Source organism: Budorcas taxicolor, chromosome 12 (genome assembly GCF_023091745.1).
Source record: "Budorcas taxicolor isolate Tak-1 chromosome 12, Takin1.1, whole genome shotgun sequence".
NCBI lineage: Eukaryota > Metazoa > Chordata > Mammalia > Artiodactyla > Bovidae > Budorcas > Budorcas taxicolor.
Window position 1 is genome coordinate 25668340 of NC_068921.1, and position 24858 is coordinate 25693197.

Consider the following 24858-nt stretch of genomic DNA (forward strand, 5'->3'; position numbering starts at 1 on the left):
TCTAACCATCTCATCCTCTGCCACTGCCTTCTCCTCCTGCCCTCAATCTTTCCCAGCATCAGGGTCTTTCCAGTGAGTCAGCTCTTCGCATCAAGCTGAAGTATTAGAGCTTCAGCTTCAGCATCAGTCCTTCCAATGAATATTCAGGGATTATTTCCTTTAGGATTGACTGATTTGATCTTCTTGCTGTCCAAGAGAGTCTCAAGAGTCTTCTCCAGCACCACAGTTCAAAATCATCAATTCTTTGGCACTCAGCCTTCTTTCTGGTCCAGCTCTCACATCCGTACATGACTACTGGAAAAACAAATAGCTTTGACTAATATGGACCTTTGTCAGCAAAGTGATGTCTCTGCTTTTTAATATGCCGGCTAGGTTTGTCATAGCTTTTATTCCAAGGAGGGTCTTTTAATTTCATGACTGCAGTCACTGTCGGCAGTGATTTGGGAGCCCAAGAAAATAAAATCTGTCACTGCTTCCACTTGTTCCCCTTCTATTTGCCATGAAGTGATGGATCAGATGCCATGATCTTAGTTTTTTTTTAATGTTGAGTCTTAAGTCTCTTCCCTGGTGGCTCAGACAATAAAAAATCAGCCTGCAGACTGGAGACCTGGGTTCGATGCCTGGGTTGGGAAGATCCCCTGGAGATGTGAATGGCTACCCACTCCAGGAGACTTGCCTTGGAGAATTCCATGGACAGAGGAGCCTGGCAGGCTAAGTCCATGGGGTCGCAAGGAGTTGGACATGACTGAGGGACTTTCACTTTAATCTTCTAGCCTTAATCCTTTTTACCGATTGATTACCATGTCCTATTGTTTTTAGTTTTTAAATCTCTCTGAAATGTTTCTTTTTCCCTCCACCTCCACTGCACTCCCCAAATAGAGCCACCCCATCTCTTTCACCACAAGACCCTTAAATGTGCCCCAGTTTCTCCCACTTGGACATTTGACTAAGGGATGTCCTGTTCCCATTACTATTCCCCTCTCATCCATTCTTGACAGCTTAAGAGCTCTTCAGAGCTTTTTAAAATGCAGATCTGATCCCCTGGGTTCCAGCTTAAAATCACTCAATAGCTTCTCATGGTGCTTTGGATAAGAACCAGACTCCTTAACTTGAATTTCAAAACCCTGCATTATGTGACCCCTGCCACCTCCTCCATCGGCATTCATAAGGTCCTTCCTTCCGACTCCACTTGCTGCTATGCTCATCTGTTGAGGTCCCTTCAGAGTGCCTCCTCCATGTCCAGCCATGAAACAGGTGGTCCTCTTGCCTTGGAGCAAGGCTTACCTTACTTACCTGGCCAACTGCTACTAACACTTAGATCTGACTTCACTACCTGCTACCCTCTCTGTATAGGTTGTAGGCTAGTCTTGACCCCATAGGTGATTGGAGGCCAAGAGCAACCCCCGGTGCTCCCCCTCTCAGAATACTTTGTTGTGATTTCGAGTTGAGTTGTGTGGTTTTCCTTCAGGTTAGAGGGCTGGTGTTGTAGGGGAAGGTGAGGGTAACGAGTACACGGATTTCAGTTCCACGCTGTATTCACTGGGGCTTCCCTGGTAGCTCAGAGGGTAAAGCGTCTGCCTGCAATGTGGGAGACCCGGGTTCATTCCCTGGGTCGGGAAGATGCCCTGGAGAAGGAAAGGGCAACCCACTCCAGTGCTCTTGCCTGGAGAATCCCATGGACAGAGGAGCCTGGCAGGCTACAGTCCACGGGGTTGCAAAGTCGGACACGACTGAGCGACTTCACTCACCCACTGTATTCACTGGCCAGGTTATCATCTTTATGCCTCCGCACCTGTAGAACAATGCTGCTTGCCTCACAGAGTTACCCTGAGAGTTCAGTGAGATAACACTGTGTGTGTGCACGTGTACACGTGCAAATAGACAGTAGGTGCGTGCATGCTCAGTTGCTCAGTGGTGTCCTGCTCTTCGTGACCCCATGGACCCCGGAGGGCTCCTCTGTCCATGAGATCTCCCAGGCAAGAATACTGGAGTGGGTTGCTGTGCCCTCCTCCAGGGGATCGTCCCGACCCACAGATGGATGCCATCCTACATTGGCAGGTGGATTCTTTACCACTGAGCCACCTGGGAAGCCCCGTATATATGTATATGTGTATATATATAAAAGGTTTAAGTGTGTTAACTAGTCCATGGAAAGTAAGTTTTTGATAAGCTGAGATGCAGGCATAGTGAGTACTTAGGAGATGCAAACTTTTTGTTGTTTTGTTTTTGCTATTTTAAGCTGACTGTTCCTAGGACAGTTTTACTGGGCATGCACTTTATCTTTTTTTTTTTTTAATGTTCCACTGGCTGAGATTAGAGTCCCAAAAGTAAAAAATGTGAGTACTATGTTTGCTTTCCCATTTGCTCATTTTTTTGCCAGTCTGCGTAGGGGTGATGTAAAGATGTAAAGTGATGTAGAATGTGGGCAAAGATGATATTCCCAGAGCCTGTTTTCAACCCTAAGGCATCTCCTGCCTTATTAGCTGTAGATTCTGCCTCTGCCCACAGTTCCTGAGTCCTTGCCTGTTTCAGACCCCTTCCTGTTAGAGTCACCCTAGGCAGCAGGCTCATTCAACAAAGGCAGGACCAGAGAAGGCACACGAATCAAAGCATTCTTGGTGGTGCCTACTTCAATCTGTTAAAAAAAAAAAAAAGGAAAGTGTGTAGTTGCGTGTGTTTTAGATGGAGTCACCAAATAAATTTCAAAGGCAAAACACAAATTAGTACAGCATGAGTTCTGTGACATTTGTTAAAGGTCTTTGGAGAAGATGACAAAACAAGGAACTTCCCACATGCACGGGCCCTGAGCTTTGGTGCAAACATTGTGTGTGAAAAATCAATAAACAGGTACCTCGCCACTGAATTTTTCTGAGGGTGGACTTATTACCCCTTGTTCCCGGAGAGTCACCGGGCTTCGGAAGAGGTCTTGTCATTTTGATTTTCATATGAGTCACTAGGGCTCTTGCCCCCAGAGGCACTTGGTTATGATTCAGTGTGGAGCACCCTGAAAGGACTCGGCTTCCGGGAGGCCGTGGTGCGGTGGGGGTTGCAGTGGTTCTGCGTTGGCATGAGGCTTAATTGACACCTTTGATGTAGCCTAAGACAGAACCCGCACCTCCCACTGCTGCCTAGAAGACGTCAGCCTTACGCAGGAAAGGCATCTGCTGATGAATCCTGCATCTCATTCAGCCTGCTCTGGGAGCAGCCTTAGCCATCCCTAACTAATCCAGCCGCTTCCCTCCTCCCTCCGCGGTGCTGGGTTTAAGTGCTGAGAAGGGATTTCGCCTCTTGCTCTTGTCAGGTTAGACACTGAGACTGTGTCCATGTTAGAACTCATAGAAGGTAAGTTAAATGCATGATCGCTCTCTCCCTCATGGAAAAATGTTTATGTTGCACCCTGGAGAATGTGTGTGTCTCACTGCTAACCCGACTTCCTTGGCTGTGGATGTAAAACATGTAACAAAAGAAAAGTTGACATTTTTATAGGCAGAGTAGTGGCGGACTCGATACATCTTTGTAGAGTCACGTCTTTAAGTGTTTTGTCAGTTCTTAGAGGGGCTGCTACAAAGAGAAAAGGATGCCTTACTTGAGTTCTGTGACTTTGACTCAGTCTAGGGATAATGTGTAGCAGTCTTGAGAGACAGGTTGATTCTGGTGATTTAAACCTATTTAAAAGAAAAAAAAACAGTTTTATCTTCAACAGCAGGACAAACTAACTGAGGAGTTTCTGAGTGTCTGTGCCAATTACTTCGTCCTGCTGGAGTCAGGTCCTTCCAACTTAGGCTGGGGGAGGTACCGGGCACAAGTGGATGCAGAAACTTAACTAGAATCGATTTCTTAACTCTTACAAAGACAGCCATCTGCTTTCACAAGTCACTGGGAATATCGCTTATGAGCTGTGCTAATACTTACTCCCACTGGCTTGTACTAGGAAGCTCAACTAAAGAATTAAGCATGAATTTCATTGAAAAATGTCTCAGAACCACATGCCTCATATCTCTGGGCACAGTTAAAAGCATCATTAATAAATCACCAGAAAAGTTGTGCAAAGTACTCATATATATATATATATACACACACACACACACACACACACACACACATATATATATATAACCTGCTGCTATATTTAACGCAGGATTCACAAAACAAGTAAATTTCTGAAGAAGGTTTCTCCCTGAAGCTAGTGTTCAGGACTGTAGATAAAAAGGTGTCTGGAATTTTAGCAAATGTCCCTCTTTAATTGTTTGTTGCTCTGTGAAGCTGATTTGTCAGGGGAATTCTTTAATAAGCCATTTTTTTTTCTCTCTGTGATTCTCTGTGCTTCCAGTTAATGGAACCCCGGGTAGTCAGCTCTCTACTCCGCGCTCGGGCAAGTCTCCCAGCCCATCACCCACCAGCCCCGGAAGCCTGCGGAAGCAGAGGGTAAGAGAATAAGCGAGCTCCCCATTTAAGACCTGTCCACGTCTTTGTGCAGATGGCACGGTGCCAGCAAACAGCCCTCTCGAGTTAGGGCTGCTTGTCTCTAAGGAAGAACCAGGTGAGGGCAGGAGGTGACCGACAGTGGGTCACTGGTTTTGGCTCTGGTTTCTCTTAGCTAGGACTTGGGACCTTAAGTTTCCCAGTAAAAATTGTCCTGATCTTCATTCCAAGAAGAATAGACAGTTGTTGCTTCACTTTTAAACACCTTTCTCTTTTTGTCCGGAACACACAAAGACTTCAGTGGCACTGGTTTGTAAACTTCCTGGGCTGTGAGGATTTTCACTGGAGGCCTGATCGCTGGTCACCAGCCTTCCTTAAGAAGGGAAAGTGCCTGGTTTGGAGAGGTAGGCGGGCCCTGGCGGGACTTGCTTTATGGCAGAGGATGGTGATCCAGAGCCACTGAGGGTCTGTGCTGCACAGATGGGTATGTGTGACCTGTGTTTTTGTGAATGAATCCCACGCCGAGCACCTTCTCTTTCATCACGACCTGCGTGTTTCTTGTAACTTCTTGTGTAATAATGGAGACACTGATTGAGTTTGGAGATCAGAGTCCCAAGCTACCGGAAATGGTGTTAGTTTCTCCATCGCTAAGGGAGAGGCTGGGGGTAAGCTCTTCTTTCTGGATAGGAGAGCTGCTGTTTGGATCCGCTCACAACCTGATTTATCCTTTCCAGTAGGATGGAGGCAAGAATAAAAGTAGTGGGATGGGAAGGAGGCAGATGGTACAGTGGAGGCAACAGGGGGCCTTTCAGTGTCCTGATTTCACAGGCGAGGTGGGGAGGGGTGTGTGCTCATAGGAACTCTGAGGATGCTGTTCCCTGAACACTTTAATAAGTGAAGGCTCCTTGACAACTTTTGAACTCAAACCTGGATTCTTGAATTTGGTCTCTTGTCCTGTGTGCTTTAAAATGAGACTTCTACGTTCCATACATTTACACTGCCTCCGAGAGGGAAGCACCCCTTTGCAAGCCTCCTGCCAAGGTTGTGTTCACACACCCTCTAAAGTGGTGGGCAGGGGACTTGAGTCAACCCCTAATCCGTTTGGAGCCTGGCCCGCCAGCATAGCAGGTTGTATTATCCTGCTCCGCTGAACCTCCGAATGTCAGGTGTGCCTTGTTTAGATGATCCAGTGAGGCCTGGAGCTGGGCACCAGTTCCTCTACTAAACGGCTGTGTTATCGTAGGTAAGTCTGCGGTCCTCTCCAGGCCCCCTCAAAAAACAAAACAAAAGACTCTTTCCAGACAGAAAACATTATCATTCTACTCCAGTTCCATCTGAGTGTTATACCTATGCTTTCTTCTTGGTCACAGGATAATTTGGCATTTTAAAGTATAGAAATCATTAGTGACCTACTACAAAAAGAAAGATCCAGATTCATTTAATCTCCCAGATGTCTGTGGTTGAGTGGAGGAAGGGGTAATGAGTGGTTCTTTTCTCATAAATGTTCCCCAGCAAGGCCCCTGTCTATAGGGGCAAGCCATTAGAAATAGGACAGGGACTTACTTTCCTGGTGGTCCAGTGGTTAAGACTCCATGCACCCAACGCAGAAAGCATGGGTTCAATACCTGGCTGGGGAACTAAGATCCTGTATGCCCCACAGCAAGTCCAAAAAATAAAAGTAAACTTCTAATTTAAAAATCAGTAGGTCAGATGGGGCCCTCTCGCATAGAACAGTCTCTCTTTTGAAGTGTATACTCTGGAGAGTACGCCTGGCATTGAACTCTCCCGTCATCCTCTGGACTAATTACATTAGATTCAGGATTCAGCTCATGCTTAGCTGTCGAAGTTAGATTAGAGTGTTTCAGACTCCCTGCCAACAACCTGAGCATCTCTCCTGCTGGCTATAGGGAGGAGACTTCCATCTTGGGGATATGAAACGCTTGGCACAGCTGTCCATTTGTTGGCAAATGAGGTTAGAATGTGCGCCTGCTTCCCTCTATATTCCCTACTTCCCTATGACTGTGTCCAACTGAGGCAGAAAATTTCCATCCAGCTCCGAGCAGCTGTGTGGCCGGTGGCTTATGTAATTAACACTGCCAGCGCTTGGGAAGTAATTATAAGGGATGGTCCTCTTAGAGAGTCTTCATTTTGTCATTTAAGCTACCAATGCCAGACCCGTACTTGAGAGGGAAAAAACAATCCCGTTTGTTTTAAGGAGACAAAGGTTTATCATCATCTGAAAACAGTTATTAAGCACATGTTGTGAGCAGAGCATGAGATAGTTTAGAGATGGTTCAGTTTCCAGGCTTTTGAATTTAGGCCATAAATGAACATCCTCCATCCATGTACCATGTCAACGAGTGGAAGCATTCCCAGCTGCTTTAGTGAGAGGAGCTTTCATCTTGGTGTGGAGGCAACTACATCAAATAATCCCTCCCAGTTAAAATGAGCCTAGAATATCCCTAAAAACTGATCCTGTTTCAAATTTGGTTAATATTCTTCTCAAATGGTTGGCTGTACTCCTATGCAGGAAATACTGAAATAAGTGAAAGATGGCAAGTGCTAAAAGAAGACACTTCAAAGAATAAATATAACTCCTTTTATTGCAAATTGGAAAACAGTAGCTACTTCTATTTTTCCTTCTGTGTTGCCTAGCAACATGGCCAGGAAAATGAGTTGGCTGCTTCTCTCGCCAACACACACACACACTCACACACACACTCACACACTCACACACACTCTCTCACACACTCACACACACTCTCTCACACACTCACACTTCATACCTCATTTTGAAACACAGGAATGTAAGTTGCTTTTTTTTAAGAATTATTGAAACATTTGACTGCTTTTTCACAAATTAAAAAAAACTTTATTTTTATTTATATCATTTATGATGGTTTAATCAGCTTTTTTTCCTTCCCTTAAAATTACATTTTGTTACCTCCTTCCGTATTTTAGAATAGTCCTATACAATAGGAATCTGCACGCCAGATACTTTTCTTGATGAAAATCCCGATGGCAGTGTACCGAGTAACTGTCCTATTTTTCCTAAACACTGTCATTTAAATTGCTGTCTAGAAGTGTTTGGTCACAGAAGCAGATCCTGGAGGATCTCTTCTATCCATGAACTTTCTGGGGTCTCATTCCTTAATACATCAGGAAGAAACGTGTTACATTGTGTAGGTCGAATGAAGCTCCCCATTATACTCCCACATGGCTGACTTTTGTAGATTATCTGATCAGTCAGATGATGTGAGGAGTGGGTGGTTCAAATTAGAAAGGAAGCCAGGATTCTAGACACTCTCTGCAGATATGAGCTGGTTGCCTGGCGACCAACAGAAGGATCTTGTAGCAGAAGGAGGCGGAGGGAAGAAGAGGGGAGGTAATGGGTGAGCCTTTGGATAACCAGGAAGAACTTTGGGAAGGGAGTAAGGAGGTCAAGTTCGCATTCTTTCTGTCTTCCACACATATAGTTTTGAAAACGCAGTGTTTATTGGGTGTATGCAGTACACAAATGGTAACCCTTGGGTTGCTGCTATGGGACCGGAATTTGCTGAATGCCCGCTGGGGCTCCTAGTCAATTATTGTGTGAGGCAAGCATGTTCCTCTTCTTCCCAGAATGGGATGGAAGTGTCTGAGGAAGAATTGCCTTGACACATAGTAGCAGGGTGGCACTGACAGACCTCAGGCTGTAGAACTCAACTGCACAGAAAGGAAGGCAAAAGCTCATGAGCAGCTCAAGCCAAGAAGGCAAAAGAGCATCCTTTGCATCTGTTTAGATGGTTTCTCAGCTATGATCTTTCCTCTCATCCAAATGTGGTGACTTTAGAAGGTCTGATGACATTAGACACCAAGGATGCCCATTCGGTGTTGCTCCACTCCTAAGAGAGCCTCAGGGCACCTAAGAAACCCAAGTAAACAAATCTGTACCGCCCTTCATCTTACAGGACCTGTATCGCCCCCTCTCTTCGGATGATTTGGATTCAGTAGGAGACTCAGTGTAAAAGACACAATGGAGCAGTGTATATGGTTTGTGGTTGGGTGAAGGTTTCACGTTTCCTAAGCGAAAGTCTAACAGCGAAATACACAAAAGAGTTTTGCATACCTTGAAATGATAAAGCCCAAATCATATAAAAGGAAATATCCAGGCATTTCATACTAGTTCTTGAAGGAGATTATTTTTTTCCTATTGAGAAGATTTGATTAATTTGATTGAGGAGATTGAACACAAATGGGCTCAATTGGTGAGGGTTTTGTGCCAGACCTGGCTTTAGATGAATTTCATATATGGGCCCGATCTTAGTGTCAGAACACACTAATGGTGTAGCAAGACAAAGTCATAATTTCTTTAGATGGGGCTTTCTTTTTAATCAGAAGTAGACATGTAGATACAATTTTTCTGTCCCTTTCTGTGCAGATTTTCTGGCCAAGCAGGTTCAAATGGTACTAAGCAGACATTTTCCCCTAAAGTTATATAGTCTTCTTAAAATTTAGATTGCTGATTTTTAAAGTACTTTTATTACAAATTAATAAAAGTGTTTGATTAGAGTTCTTTTTCTTCCTAGACAGTATTTCAGAGCTACTTATCATACTCCTCATACGTGAATTAACGTATGAGGAGAAACTGTCATGTGAAATATACAACTCGTGAAGACTTACATTAAGCATTAGGAACTTTATTTTTATTGTTAAAAGTAAATTTTACTCTTTATACTTATCTTTCATTGAAAACAGCATAAGCATAGATTAAACATGAAAAACTTGTTTAATGTCATTACTATAAATTATATAATTCCTCCTTACAATCATGTATGCAGTTTTTCAAATGTATAAAGGCTGAAGTTAGGAAACTTTTTTTTTTTTAAACATACAGACCTAAAAAAAATGTGTCTGGACTTCTTCCAAAAAACCAATTTGAAAAGCAAAAATTCTTTTAAACAGTACTATATAAATCAGGTCCCAAATAGCCAAATCTCTATTCTGATATATTCTAGATGTTACTGGTATTTTGGAAATTTTCATATGCAAAACTCCTTTGTGTTAAACTAAGTCTATGATTATAACCCATTGTTAAGCATTAACCTACTAATTCTGCTTTCCTAGTCCTCTATTTAGAAATTATAGTCAGCTTTGCTTAAACATAAAACATTTATTTTTAAAGCTGAATGTTAAGAATGAATTTAATGTGTATGGTCTGTTGTATTTAAGCCACGCCCTAGTGATCATTTAGTGTTACTAGTTCAAACACTAACGACGTAAGACTTGTGTAGCATGGTTTTGCCATTTCACAGGCTTGACATATCTCAGTAGGTGATAAATTCACAATGAATGATGCCATTTGGAGGTTTGTGCTTGTTTTTTTCCCCAAAATTTTACTTGAAAATTGAATTTAAAAACAAAATGTTGATTCAAGATGGAGAGAAATTCAGTTGTCATATAATGTTTTAAATGTTATCAATTTATCTCCTTGATAAATTGCTCAACTATCAAATTTTACCATCTGGTTTATAGTTACATATGCTACTATCTCACTTTCCAAGTGAATAAAATACTCCAACCATAAGAAGAATATTTTTTAAAAAGTCCAGGCAACCTAACAGCATTTGAAAATTTAGCCTTGTAATAATTAGTGCCTTATTATCCTGTCTGTTGGAGAGAAAGACACTTCTCTGGCAGGTTATTTGAGAACCGCAAGCCGAACCATTCCATCTTGAAAGAACAGTTCATAATAATACCTGATCCAGACTTCAGGTTTTAAAACTGTTTCCAATAGAAATTGTGAACAGAGACTCCTGCTGAGATCAAAAGGCTGCTTTGTTTTAGCTGAAACAGTAAACATCTGTGAGGTTGCCTGTGCTGGTGTCTGTTCTAGTTATGTCTTCGTAAAATGCATTACTTAATACAGTTGAGTCCATAAAAGATTAGTATGTATTTGACTGAACTGTCAAAAACGCAAAGAAAGCAGTGAAACAGTTACCTTAAATCTGGTGGGGGTCAGATAGTCCAGAACAAAAATAAATTCTAGTAATTTTAACTTCCCTGAACTGTCAATCTTTTGGACAGCTACTGCTTAGAGAGGTCCAATAAACGCTATTTGTTCTGTGTAAGTGGCAGATATCGCCAACTGATATGAAGCCCAGGGCTTTGTTTAGACATGGCAAAAAGGAACTGGACTTGTGCTAATTGCCGATAGATATCATGGCCAACTCTCCATTCAAGCGGTTCTGAGGGAAATGCTATTCCACGGCATTTCATCTTTTGAACATATGACTTTTATTAAAGGACTGTTCAGAGGCAATATATATCATTTACTTTTTGAAACTAAAATCCCTCAGAGATTGAAACAGCACACCATTTATAGACTTTGAGATCTCTTTCTATGCAGAGCATAATTCCATTATACTAAAACAGAAATATATATGAAAAAATCCTTAGCATCAAACTAGATGTTTTCAGTTTTTTGGTGAAACTGAATTGATGGTTTATAGGCACTTAAGATTTACTTACTTACAGAATTCTTTTTAGAATATTAGACACTGAATTTTTAAATTGTTCTCCTGGGCAGAAGAGACCTCCAGGAAAAGCAATGCATTTTTGTCCTTATGGTAAACCTGAAATGTTCTGTGAAGACACTGCACTCTAGGTAAAAATTGGATACTTTTGTTCATTTGCACTTATTCTTTTTCCTTTAGTCATCATAGAGAACAATGTAATAAATATACTCCTGCTTTTAGCATTTTAGAAAGGCAAATCCTAATCATTTATCAAGTATAAACTTCATTGTGAACTCAAAAGACTGGTTCTGAAAGCCACATGGCTGTTTCTTCTTTGTCTTGCTTAATTAATTAGGTGGGGGTGGGATGGGGCAGAAATTTCCATGTTTTCATACTGTCGTAGACTTTTAAGAAGTTTCAGGTCCACCCATTTACACACACCCCTGTGTTCTTAAATTGGCTCATCTAAATATTTTAAAAAATCAAGTATCTTCTAAAAATATTTTGAACCAGCATTCAATTGCCATATGGGTTCCCTGTGTTAACCAGCAGAGGTTTTGGTTACATCCAGTGTAAATCTATACATGTTTATTTTTTTCATTTAAAAACAATGAAATCTAAAAACCACATTTCTTAAATAAATTAATATATAGAATAATATCCTTGAAAAATAATTCCATACATTTTAGCTATTGAACTACTAAATTTTTCATATGTGGCATATATCTACCCAGGTGTGTAGGCATTCGTATAAATTTGCAAGGGTCAGTGTGTATATGGGTGTGCTTATGTAAGTATTATGTAAGTATTGTGTAGACCATGAATAGTAAAGTATGGTATTTGTGACACAGCCTTGTAAGTTACTGGCTCTTGTGGAATTGTATGTAAAACCTTTCTGTCATAAATCATTACACATGACATATTAATTGGGGCATGTTTAAGTTCAAAGGTAGTTTGCTAAACTAGTATGGCAAAATGGTTCCAAATAATAGGCAGATGTACTGATTTAAACAATTTGGAAACCAGACAAACAAACAAAAAATTTCAAATTCAGACAAATTCAGTGTTTTATTAACTATTAAATATAAGCATTCATTAATACTTATATTGTTGTGACTTGATAGTCAACTATTAAAGTGATTATATACTATCACTGATGTTTCTCTAATGTGTATGATATGTGGCAATTGTCAATCAATATTCATTTAAAAAGCTGATTTAAAGGGTTGTGAGTAGCTGGATATTGTACTGAAACATGAATAGAAGAAAATCCAAACTATATTTGATTTGAACTAAGTTTCATAATGGAGCCAGATAACCTATAAGGCAGGTCTGTATGTTCTTTCAAACATGATTCAAAACTGCTCATGTATTTTCAGTAGTAACCTTACTATACTTGCCATGTGTGTATATATCTGTATAAATATATACACACTAGAAACTGTTAACTGAGTGAATATACTATATATGCATACGTTGTCTATTTATGCATATTTGCATTAGCCTGATTAGCATCTCTAATTGTGCATGTCAGTAACAACAGTATCCCACAGAAGTGTACTGTGAAAATTAGAGATATACTGAGTTCAATATACCAGTTGCCTGATGCAGTTTGTTATACTGTCAGCTGAAAAATACTTGTAATTTTGTACCTGTAACACATGTGGAAAAGATAGGAAATCTGAGGCCCTAGCTATAATTTTTCAGGGTGCATGATATATAGTGTCTTTAAAATGTGGTTCGTTTTAGTAAAGATGATGGATAAATTCCAAGATAGTGTAAATGATGCATGTAATACATGGGTGTTTATATTATATATGGCCACAAAATGGTTTTGAAGCTAGGGTAGAAGGTATCTGAAAGGTCACAGACAAAGAACTATGAAATTTAATTTTCTTGTGATTTTTCTTTGAGTTTATATTCATCAGTAAGCAAGGAATCGAGTTTATTCTCAGGACATTTAACTTCAAAATACACTATGAATGTTGCAGATTTGGATAAGATTTTTATAAAGAGGTTGATATAGTTCCTGCTTACATTTTGAGTTGCCTGGATATGTATTCTCTTTAAAAAGAACATTTGGTGTTAAAAATGTTTTAAACAGCAACAGGTTTTAAAAATCCGTCAGTTGAGGCCATCAGCAGGGTTTATAGAGTGCAATGCTGAAATGTTCCATTGAACTACCCGGTTTTGAAAGCTCCATCAGTGTGCTGTGGTTTCATTGTAAAATGTTGTACTTTGTGTTTCCCACTGGACCATGTTATTCCTCTCAACGTTAATGTTGTTACGCTTACCCCTTAGAATAACTATATAATAAACAGGAAAAACTGCCTATGTTGTTCAGTGACTTTCTTTCAGAAAACTTGGTAAGTAGACACTGAAAATGAAATGACTGTGTGGAGCAACGTTTACCTTCATTATCATATTTATGGTGTTTTGTGACGTGATGAGCATCAGTAGGTGAGACTTAAGATACTGCAGAGTGATATCGCATGACATCCAAAGTATCAAATGCTAGCAGTAACAGTGAACCAAGACTGCCTGGCGAAGAACTCTGTTTTACTTGATTAGAGTAAAATCATTCCTTTCCTCTCAGGTTTGCCTTAAGAGTGAATATATCAAACAAATTGGCAACTGTTTCTCCTGAAAAAAAAAAAAAAAGAAATTTTAAATATACTTTCTCCTAGGCATGAAGGCATTTTTCCCAAGGTTGCCTAATTTGCAGGGGGAAAAATGTATATGTCTATATAGGTACGTGTGTGTGTGAAAGTTATTTTAAAAGCACCAAATGATATTATATATTTATTATAAATAAATATGTAATGTTTTATTATATATTTATATAATATAAAAGTTAAATAACTATAATAAATATATAAGAAAATACTTGATTACCCAACTTTAATATAGAATTAAAACCAATAATCTATTTCATTCATAATATATTATACTGGCCTTGTTGGAAAAAATAATTTACATTAAAATTATAGAAGTCTGAAATTCTATATAAGTTTTAAATCTAACACACTTTTACTAGGTTCATTTTAACTTTGAAAGTATAATTTGCTTTAATTGGTTCTCTTTATTATTTCCATGGACACCAGATATAGTCGATGCTGAAAGCAGTAATTGGTACAACTGGAAGGAATGTTTGGAAGTGAAAGTGAAGTCACTCAGTCATGTCCAACTCTTTGCAGTCCCATGGACTGTAGCCTACCAGGCTCCTCCGTCCATGGAATTTTCTAGGCAAGAGTACTGGAGTGGGTTGCCATTTCCTTCTCCAGAGGATCTTCCCGACCCAGGGATCGAACTCAGGTCTCCCGCATTGCAGGCAGACACTTTACCGTCTGAACCACTAGGGAAGTCCCACTTTCACTTTATGAATGAAATAAATTCCAAATTGTGCTTTACTTTCTGAATATAGAGTTTAAAATAAAATGGAGCACGTGCCTGAAAAAGTAGTGACTAGCTTCCTTCTTTACAGGCTGGGAATCCAAACTGAGGAGTAAATTATGGAGGGAATTATTTTATTGGGAGGGTATAAACTAGATGGCTTCTTGGTCCCTCTTCAAACGATGATCTCACAGAGTGCCCCTTCTAAGAGGAGCCCTGGTGCCAGCCAAGACCAATGGTTGCGATTCGGAGTGTATAGATCCTGGCTTTAAGTGAGCATGATGACTAGCAGCCGAACAGTGGAGGCAGAGCAGACTGCCCGACAGTCATAACTAAATACATTCACTTTTGATATCTTGGCGCCCGTGGTTTCGCTATCATGGGTTTAATGCCAATATTCTCATTTTCTTTTTTTCTTCCTCTAAGTAAACCAGTTTCATGAATACCAGTTCTATAGTCTTTTAAAAACTTTATGATAAGCTTTTATATGTTTCACTGTTCATTCTGAGTTATGCACATGGTTGCCTGTGCCATAAACGTTAGGTTTAAACATACTATGGAGAATGCAGACAAAGGAATTTGGGAAAAGAAATTTGTTTTGTGCCTTGTTTCAAGTAATAGAGCCTTATTAATTATTACATATTGATGTCATCAGCTTATTGTCGTTTACCCATTTGCAAAGTAAATGTATGATTTTTCTGTATGCACACACAGTCCCTTGGGTCTCAAGCTCTCTGCACCAAGATTATGAATTAATTTTGCTACATGAGGTCATCTTTAGAGATTCTACAGACCTCAAGTCAGGATCACCAAGACAATTATAAGAGTTTGTTAACTATTTGTTGGTTGTGTTTCCTTTATAAAATTGATCCAGTTGATGTTTAAATTCTTATACTGCCATTTTCCAAAAAAAAAAAAAAAAAAAGAGTACCAAAGTAATAACCATACACCAAGACAAAATATGAAATGGAAATAATACAATTATCAAGACAGAACTAGAGTTATCTTGTGAAATTTTTCTCCCTTGCTTACACCAGTCAGATCGATTGGATATTTCTGTAATCTTTATTTGGTGTGGACCCCAGCTGAGTAACACCAATAATATGAATACAAATGGCAGGAGTAACTCAGACCATTTATATTTGAAATGAACTTTTTTCTCACATAGTCATCAGATACATCTTGGTAAAATGTGGTTAGAACTGTTATGTCAGCTTTCTCACTTACTTCAAAAAGTGTGGTATGTTCTCCATCTGTTACATGATCCCAAGCTAAATAGCTACACTTAGGATGTGTTCTTACTTAGGGCAGTGCTTTTATGAAGGTGTGCCATAAAAGCATCCAGGTGCCAGCAACCTGTCCACCTGGTTCCCATTAAATCCGCTTTGAGGTGATGACATTTCAAATGTCACAGTATCTCTTAGAGCAGCTAATTGTATTAAATTCTAAAATAACTATGTTTTTCACTGTACACCATATGCCTTGGAATTAGCAAACTGACTGAAGCAAACACAAAATCTTATGATCGTGTATACTATTAAATGGTTTATGTTCTCTGAAAAAAATTAGTGAATTGATTTCATTTATAAGCATGGCAAAATATAACTGGACTCTTCAGCTCTATGTAGGTCATAAATAAAGACTGATTCATCTCATTGGGTTAATTCTAAAGAACATGAACTACACATTTCCCCTGTATTAGGTTCAAAAACCTTCAATCAGACTTAAGGCAATAATCAAAATGTTCACAGTCTGTCTAAGGTAGTATATTTAGGAGTAGTGACGAGGGTACATAGAGGGCCATGATGATTACTGAATGGCTTCAACTGAGAGAGTGCAATATGTTAGGTAATAAACTGAGAATCCAGAAAATAACAGGCTGGAAGGATAGGAATGTAATAAATTCGACATTAACAGGAATAATTGAGAAGTCTTCGACTCGACCCAACATACTAACCTCTCAAACACAGAATATGGAGATCTGACACCATATAGGCTTCAAAGTCATGTTGTTGCCTGTAAGCCAATATGATCTTAAAGTGCATTGGTATTCTAGTCACAAAGAAGAAAACACTACCCTTCTCTGTTCTGTGTTGGTCAGGGCACACCTAGAATATTTCATTTGCTTTGAGCACCAGCATTAACCAGAGATATCGACAAATGGAGAATCAAGGGGTCATGGGGTCCTGTCTTACGACAGATAACCAGAGAGACTAAGATTACTGAAATTGAAAAAGAGAAGACACAGAAGGGGTTCTGTGGCTCTTTCCAAATTTTGGAAGCCTTGTCCTATTGGGAAATGCACTGTACTGGGTGGCTCCAGAGGTGAGAGATTAGAATGACAGATGGAACATAACTCACCTTATTAACAATTAGCGGGCTGCCTCGGGAAACAACGGGTTCAGTACTGGAGCTGTTTGCACAGAGGCCGTTTGACCCTGTGGCTGGGATTTTTATAGTGGGCATTTGGTCTCTCAATGGAAGTAGGATAGAAGAAGTAATATTTAAGGTCCATTTCAGTTCCTGCAATTCTTTGAATCCATGAATGGTCATTGTCCTGGAAAGGTGTATAACGTGTAACCACTTTACTTCTTTGAGGAAAAGCAGAAGTAACGAGAAATTGAATGCATTTATTTCACTGTATTTGAGCATGGTGGATGAATGAGAACTTTCCATTTTTAGAGTTAAATGTTCTCTTACAATTGTTACTTTCAGATAGCATGAAATTTGAAATGACCTGGAGTACATTTTGAAAAGTAAAGTTGAAAATAAGCAATTTTAAGCATAAGCAGACTTGTGTTAACCCTACTTTTCTTTTTTTTTTTTTTTTAAACCAGAGCCTAAAACCTTGAGGGGTTTTGTTCATAAGGCAGAGAAAAACACAGCTGGCACTGTAGCAAGCGTTCAGGGCATCAGACAATTGGTGGCATTGTTGAAAATGTAATTCATTAGTTGATAAGGCAGTTTAGTGAATAATATCCAGCAAGTTTATTAAACATTACAGTTTAAAAGAATGCTTTCGGATTATTTGGGTGAGTGTTCTGTGTTGAGTGTCTGGTGTTCTTATTAAAAGAACAAGATTTTGGAATCGAGTCCATAAGTTGTAGGCATCTTTGCTAGGAAATACGCTACTAGTCTATTAATTTGAATGCTTGATTCTGAAAGAATGTGTCTTTGTATTCTAAAACACCATATGATGGGACAGCACCTGCCACCCCAAACCACAATGTGTCTGCATTATTAAACACCATTTGTGATGCTGGAGGAAGAAATTCAAGGATTGAAAGGCTCAGAAGAGAAAGTCTACATTGTAAAGATTTCTTTACTGTTTTTCTGCTTGGAACAGGATTATGTCTACAGCAAAAGCAGTGACCCCAGGGATAAAAGATCTTCCTGTTCTGGAAAACACACACCTTCCCCTCAAATGTGGTAGCACTAATGTTTCTTTTCTCCAGACCTTGACCTTGTAAATCTGCCTTGTTTCAGCCTCCTATTCCAATACTATAAATACAAGGTTTTCACAAACAGACATTCATAAAAGAGCACGCTCAGAGGCTCAGACATTCACAGTGCCTTGGAGAGAGCTGGCTGTGGCTACAGTTAGTGTCAGAGCCATCTGACAGGGCCACAGTCTGAATCCCTCTTTCTGACTTGACAGAGGACGAATGGGCACTGCTGGCCACAAGGGGAGGCTGAGTGAGAGCGGATGGAAACAGCTCAAGTTACCAGGCTAGGCTGATGGATGGGGGATTCTTACGATCCTGGAAAATAAAGGACACACGACACAGACTACCACCACACTTCTAGACTAATCACAAAACTTCTAGACTAACCACCAAACTCCCAGACTAACCACCAAACTTCCAGAAAGTCTTAGGAGGAAGCAGATGTGTCACAGCTGTGAGTTTGACTTTTGTCCCCATTATGGCAGCTGTCAGCTTGGATGAACTTGTCCCATGGAACATGGTCGTCTTAACACACCACGGGGAATGCTGTGCAGTTGGCCCAAATGGCCCCACAGTGACTGAAGTAGCATTTGCCCAGTTATATTCATCCTTTGGGTGAAAACTGAAGTCTCTGAATTTGCCATGCAAGGTGCTGTTGGGCACAATGACTCTATGTGAAACTCTTCCTTCCACCTTTGTGCACACTTAAGGCTGGAGGGCATGGGGAGGAGGTTGAAGGGAGACAGGTAAGCAGAGGAAAAGTAGGTCAACATTGCTTCTTGCCACTTCATTATTAATTCAGCTACAGATTCTCTCTCCCTTCTCTCTGCTCCACAGACAGCCGGCACCCCGAGCCAATGCCGCCCCCTCACCGCCTCCTGGCTCCCATCAGGCCAACCAAGTGGATAAACCCAGGCAAACAGAAGGAGGATCTTTTAGGACAAGCTGTGTTCATTACTTAGAAACAGCATCGATATGTGCACATTGTCTTCTCAAGGAATAGATGCAGAGATGGAAAGATTCATTGTTAAAATACTGCCTCGTAGCTGATCCCAGTATTAAATATTTGGTATTGTTTTGTCCTCAGAGCTTTATACCCTGTAAGAGGGCATAGCAGCCCACTGCAGTATTCTTGCCTGGAGAATCCCATGGACAGAGGACAGAGGAGCCTGGTGGGCTACCGTCCATGGGGTTGCAAAGAGTCACACACGACTGAAGCGACTTGGCACACGCTCTGAGCCTTATAATACAGTTGTTACCCTGTTTGCTCTCACGAATCTTGAGTCCAAATACACCCAGAATTTGAATCACAAGGCTTAGGCTTTTAGTTTCTTCTTTGCCTCAGGAAGAAAAGTAATTATGATAAGTAAATGTTTCTTGTTACATAACATTGAACGTATCAATAACTTGCTTCGTGCTTATGTCTTTATCACAAAGTGGAATTAACAAACCTACTCTTTAATCTTTCCCCAAGGATGTGGCAAAGCTGAATATTTTTTTAAAGGATATTCCATAAAAATCAAACTGAAGAAAAAATTTTTCTATGGTAAGAATAAAAAAAAGAGACCAGACTGACCACTTGTAAGAAGCCTGTTTGCAGATAGACTATGGAAGAGTGAGGTGAGGCACCTCAAATCTGCCAAGCCTAAACAGTGAGCAAAGGATGCTAATTTTGAGAAAATGGAATGAAAGTCATGGAACGTCCAAATCGACAAGGATGAGCCTGGGACAGTTAACACCACCCACCGTTGGTTAAGAAGCTGGTGGGGCGCGGTAGTCCCCCTTGAGTGGTCCGAGCGCCTCCCTTTCTGGGCGTGGAGACCAGTCCCCTCCGTGGCAGTGGGCACAGTTGCTGCCCGAGCTTCTGGGCCGGGCACAGCACCTGCAGACATGGGGCAGGATCCACAATTTTTATTCTCTGTTTCCATTTTCCTCCAGAGCTCTCAGCATGGCGGCTCCTCCACTTCACTTGCATCCACCAAAGTCTGCAGCTCAATGGACGAGAACGACGGACCCGGAGAAGGTGGTAAGCTTGGGATGTGGTGTCTGAGGAGAAGGCGTAGCTTGTATCCGGACGGAGAATGGGTTGGCTAAATTTAGTCCAGAAAGCTGACATTTCTCCAGCAGAATGACCCTGAAGCAGCTCAGGGTCATTGCAAGGGGGTAGGACCGAACGTGGCTCTTACCAGGAGTGGTATCTGCTCTCTGGGGCTGGGAAGAGGGAGTCAGCCAAATGTGGAGACTTTTCCCACCCTCCAAAGGCGTAAGCATTCTTAGAAGGCCAGCTCTTGCCTTCCTTGCAAATAAAAGGGGCTAACTGTTGCCTTTGTTTTCCAAATTCAGTGCACTTCTGTAAAAAGAGAGACATGTTTTCTCTTTGACTGAGATAGCCCTGCAGAGGCACTCAGACTTCAGTAAAGTCAATATGTGAACATCTGGCTTTACAAAAAGACTGAATTGGTGGCAAATGGCAAAAATATTCTTTGGACCTCCAGCAAATTCACTTTAGCAAGTGGTCACGTGACTCGGGTTATGGAATGGGTGTTTCCTGCTAACTCCTGAATTGTTTTGGATGAGCCTTTCCTGTCCTTTGCATCTTAGTTTTTCTTCTGTGAAATGGAGATTGTATCCTAATACATGCTTGTTTCCTCCCTGGATGTTATTATCAGGCTGAAATCAATTATGGGAAAGTATTTAGGAACTCAGGTATAAAACTGATACAATCAAGCCACTGTTAGAGAACCAGTACCCCTTATTTGTTTGAAGGGATAGGATTTAATTTTCCAATAAAGTCCCACTTGGGGGAAACACTTCATTATGTTACATGCGATACATGACTGACCCAAGGATTATTTCCTGACTGCCATGCAATATCAGACTTTTTTGGTATTTCCAGAAGGGTGAAATTCAGCCATCCAGAAGTCTTCTTTTGTTCCAATGTGTTTTATTTACTTAATGAAACAAAATGTCCTTGACTAAGCCCGTGGCTGTCTTCTTAATCAGAGGCCTAAAAGATATATTTTTATATAGTCAGGGGGAAAAAAACCAAGCCATGTGCTCCAGATGGGTGTCCCTTCATGGAAACATAGAACCATCTCCTTCCATTTCCCATCTGAAACCAGACTTGCCTCCAACGGATCAGGATGGTTACTTTTATTATCCATGCAGGAAAGAGCCTTAAGACCGTGTCATCCGAGAGATGTTTTGTAAATTCGGGTGCTTTACAGTGGCTTTGAAACTTCTCCAAACATCTCCTGTAATAACCGTAGGCCAGACAAAAATCCCTAGGCTGCATCTTTCAGACAGATGCAAAATGACAGCTTCTTTGGGGTGAGATGGAGCAGGGAGTGGAGGAAAGGCTCCAGCTCTTGCTCTCTCCAGAGACCTCTGAGATGGCTTCTAGTGGGTTAAAAGTGAAATGTCACCTTTAAAGAGGTGAAGAGGTTGCAAAATGCCTAGGACAAAAGCAGTAGCAGCAAATGTCCTACATTTGTACCATGCTTTCCAGAAATCGCATCCACTCTAGCATCCAGAGGGGTGCAGGGTGGAGATGATCGCAAAAACAAAGTAAAGGTTCCTTTAGAAGATGCCTGCCAGTTGTGAGCTTCTATTGCCCGTTCTCCAGCCCTGCAGACTAAACTCAATGAGAATATGAAAATCGCCCAGAAAGCCCTTTTGCCACCTAAGGTTTTAATTTTATTTTGAGAAGAAATGTTTAGTCTCAGTTTGTAATAAAGGTCAGAAAAGGAGCATATTTAGAAAGCGCACTAGGCTTCCACCACATTTTGTATTCAGGTTGCCTGAGGGAGAAGCCAGGATTTATAACTTTAAAGCATGTAAATTTTAGGGCCCGGCTATAAAAGGCTTTTTATACCCCTAAGATGTTAAAGGTTATCCACTATATTTATGTGACCTAAGTGTGGCTTATTTAGTTTTATGACCTTAGATATTTAAAGCATTATTAGGCATTTGTAAAATATTTCAAAATGCATTTTAAGGGGGAAAATGCGTTGTGTTAGTGGCACTAACATAATTGAAACTACAAAACTGTTCTGTTCGCAGACATAATAGATACTGCAATTTTAACTCAACATCTGCTATGCAGGTTGCTGGTGAGAACATTTGTCCAAAATCTGCTCATTGATACTGGGGAGGGGCGGTGATCAGTGCTTAGTTCTAACATAAGGAATTTTACGGAGATCTCTATTTCAGGATGTAGTAAAGCTAAGTGTCCAAACAGCAGGCATTTTTCATGCTTGTATGGTGTCAAGCGGTCCAGAGTCCCTTACAAACTGCATTTTCCTCCCTACCTAGGAATGTCATGTCTCTGAACACCATGGGTATTCATAAATGCTATTGATCAAATTGGCATGAAATGAAAAGCAAAACTTCCTCCTCAGACAACCCGCTTCAGCAGAAGCATTAGCTGGTCTTACATAGGTGGGAATGGACCCCATAGATTTTACATTTTCTTTAAGTTGATCATTTGTTTTAGTAGAAACAGTTGATTTTACAACGTCAGCAAGGGGCTAGAGGTGGGAGACTGGCCTGCCTGTCCAGAAAATGACATATTGATTCTGAATCAGTGCCAGTCTATTAGATGATACTTCTAAACGTCTCCTATGCACTACATCTGTGTTCCCTTTTCTACCAATAAAAACATACTAATGATTCTTTCAGAAGTGTCAGAGGAAGGCTTCCAGATTCCAGCCACAATAACAGAACGATATAAAGTCGGAAGGACAATAGGAGATGGAAATTTTGCTGTTGTCAAGGAATGTGTAGAAAGGTGAGAAAGATATTATTTGCATCGAGCTTTAAAGGAAACACTTGGGGTTATGTTTTCCGAGATTGTGTCTTTATTTGCGGTCTGAGGCACATATGGAATAGGTTAATGTCTCAACTCCAGATGTTAAAAAAAAATGTAAAAGAAAGAACAGCTCATCTAACAACAGACTTGAAAAATGTAGTGATTTCTGGGGACAATCTATAAATTAAGAGCTTTGATTTTTCTTTTTAATGTACTCAGCAAAATGTTGCCAGCTCTTTCAGGTAAGTCCTTTTATTTTGTTTTAAAAAAAAAAGCTTAATAGTTTTTTCTACATTTTGGGGAGACATTTTGTAAATGTCAGAACATTCTTTGGTGTATTATTTCTCACATGTATATGTCATAAAATTAAATAAAAGAACTTCGAAAAGCTTCACAATGCAACTGTACTGATCCCCACAAAAAATAGCATTTAATACATTAAAATGTTTTAAAATGAATGAGCCAGGCGCTCTTGTGGGCCAGAGGGGAGGGCTTAGAGTGAAAGGTTTATCCCTAGGATCTCAGTACCTAATCAAGGACAGTAGCAGGGGCTACTAGTTGGAGAAGTGAACAGTAATAGTTATAGCCCAGATTAAGGCCACCTCAAACCCTGAGTCCAGCGTTAGATTTGCAGTTCCTTACTTCAGGAGGACCCGATCAGCCAGCAGCTTCTTCTCAGGGCTGGTGAGCAGGGTACTGGAGAGCCAGAAGCACTCCCTCTCCTTAAGGGAGTGTGTCCGCTGGCTTCCAGGGGCTGGCTGGGGTGAACATCTTCCCCAGTGTTCTTTTCGGCCCGCCTGCCCGAGTTCTCAACACAAAGGCTTTAAGCTCTGCCTCTATTTGAAGCAGATGCCTCAGACTAAAAGTTCTAACCTGCAGAACTCGGAACTTATTTTTCTGCAAGGCCTTTGACTTAGAAACGAAGATTCAAGTCACCTTTGAGCTGGACGTCTGCCTGGGCCTCAGACACGAGGGTCCTGAGTTTGGCCAGTGTCCACTGAATTGCTTCCCTTCACCCTCTGCCCAGCTAAGGCAATGGAGCCCCCGTTAGGCTCCCCTGGAGCAGTGGGTCTCACACTGTGCCCCTCCCAGCATACCAGCTGGGCCAGGCCACTCCTGCAGACGTGGTGGCACCCGCCTTGAGCAGCCACTCCTTGGTGGGGAGAGGCAAGAGTGGCGGGCAGCTTGAGAAACGCCTTAGCGGACCCTCCCAGGCCCTCTTCCCCTCCTCCTCTCTGCCCCACTCCCACCACAAAGCTGGACAGTTTGCTCCGTGACTGACAAACGTAGAAAATGCCCCATTACTTTTCTGGGCCTCAAGCCTCCCCAAACAGGAGCAACCACTGTTTACTGAACAGAAACCATATACAAGGTCCTTAACTTAGGATGCTTTATTGACCTATCATAATAATACCATGGCATTGGAACTATTTCCATTTTATATAAAGAACACCTGAAGAATCTAAATGCCTGTCAGTAAGCATTCAGATAGTTAAGTATTTCTATTTGGCAAGGCATGGACGCTAGTTCAGCTCCAAACCCCGCGCCAATGGACCACTCTGCTCCACTGCCCCCCGCCTCCAACCAGGGCCAAAGTCGCACACGTCACGTTTGTCCCTGTACGAAGGAGACAGAAGTGACATCGGGAAAGCCATTCTCAAAGTAATGGGTGGAAGTGTGTGTGTGTATAATTTGGTTTTTCATTTGTGCTTTTACTGATAGGAAAGGCAACCCCTTTAAATGTAATGTGTGCTGCAGCAGAAAATCCCGAGTTCAGCATCGTGGTGCTCTTCCCCCGTGGGGGCCTGGTTCCCTGCCAGGGGCATCATCTGTTGAGTCTGGCGTATGCCCGTCTTCAGATCATGATGGCATCTTAGTCCCATGGCCCTGGTCTTCCCAGATAGAAATTTCTCATTTCTTCATCCCGGATTAATTTCTTTCTTTCTGGTTTAGATTGCGTCCGTTTTGCAGGAGTTCACATCTCAGGTCTTGTCGTATGCGCCTTCAGAGTCTAAGCACCAGGTTGCTCCCCGAAGTGTTAGTCTTCAGCTCCCACTGAACCAGAACATATGGCAGCTGCCCCCTCTCCTCAGAAGTATCCTGGAGTGATCTTTTAATACTTTCCAGAGGTCCAGGAAAATAAAAGGGAGCTAAGAATGTTTTGAGCGGCACACACTGCTTGTGTGGGGACATTCTGCTGTATTTGGAAGGATGGATGTGGATGAACGAGACCAGGTCGACCCCTCCTGCTGATAGTGATGTGTCACAGGGGAGGGTTTCCTGCAATGGT

General features: G+C 41.2%; 1 protein-coding gene across 1 annotated transcript in view; it reads left to right on the forward strand.

Moving 5' to 3' along the window:
- The window catches only part of DCLK1 (doublecortin like kinase 1), a 343943-nt gene that overhangs the window by 260832 nt on the left and 58253 nt on the right, over nt 1-24858 (forward strand). The window contains exons 6-8 of the mRNA XM_052650125.1: nt 4331-4425; nt 19697-19784; nt 22439-22547. Of these exons, the coding sequence (XP_052506085.1) occupies nt 4331-4425; nt 19697-19784; nt 22439-22547 (292 nt within the window). The remainder of the gene's footprint in view (nt 1-4330; nt 4426-19696; nt 19785-22438; nt 22548-24858) is intronic.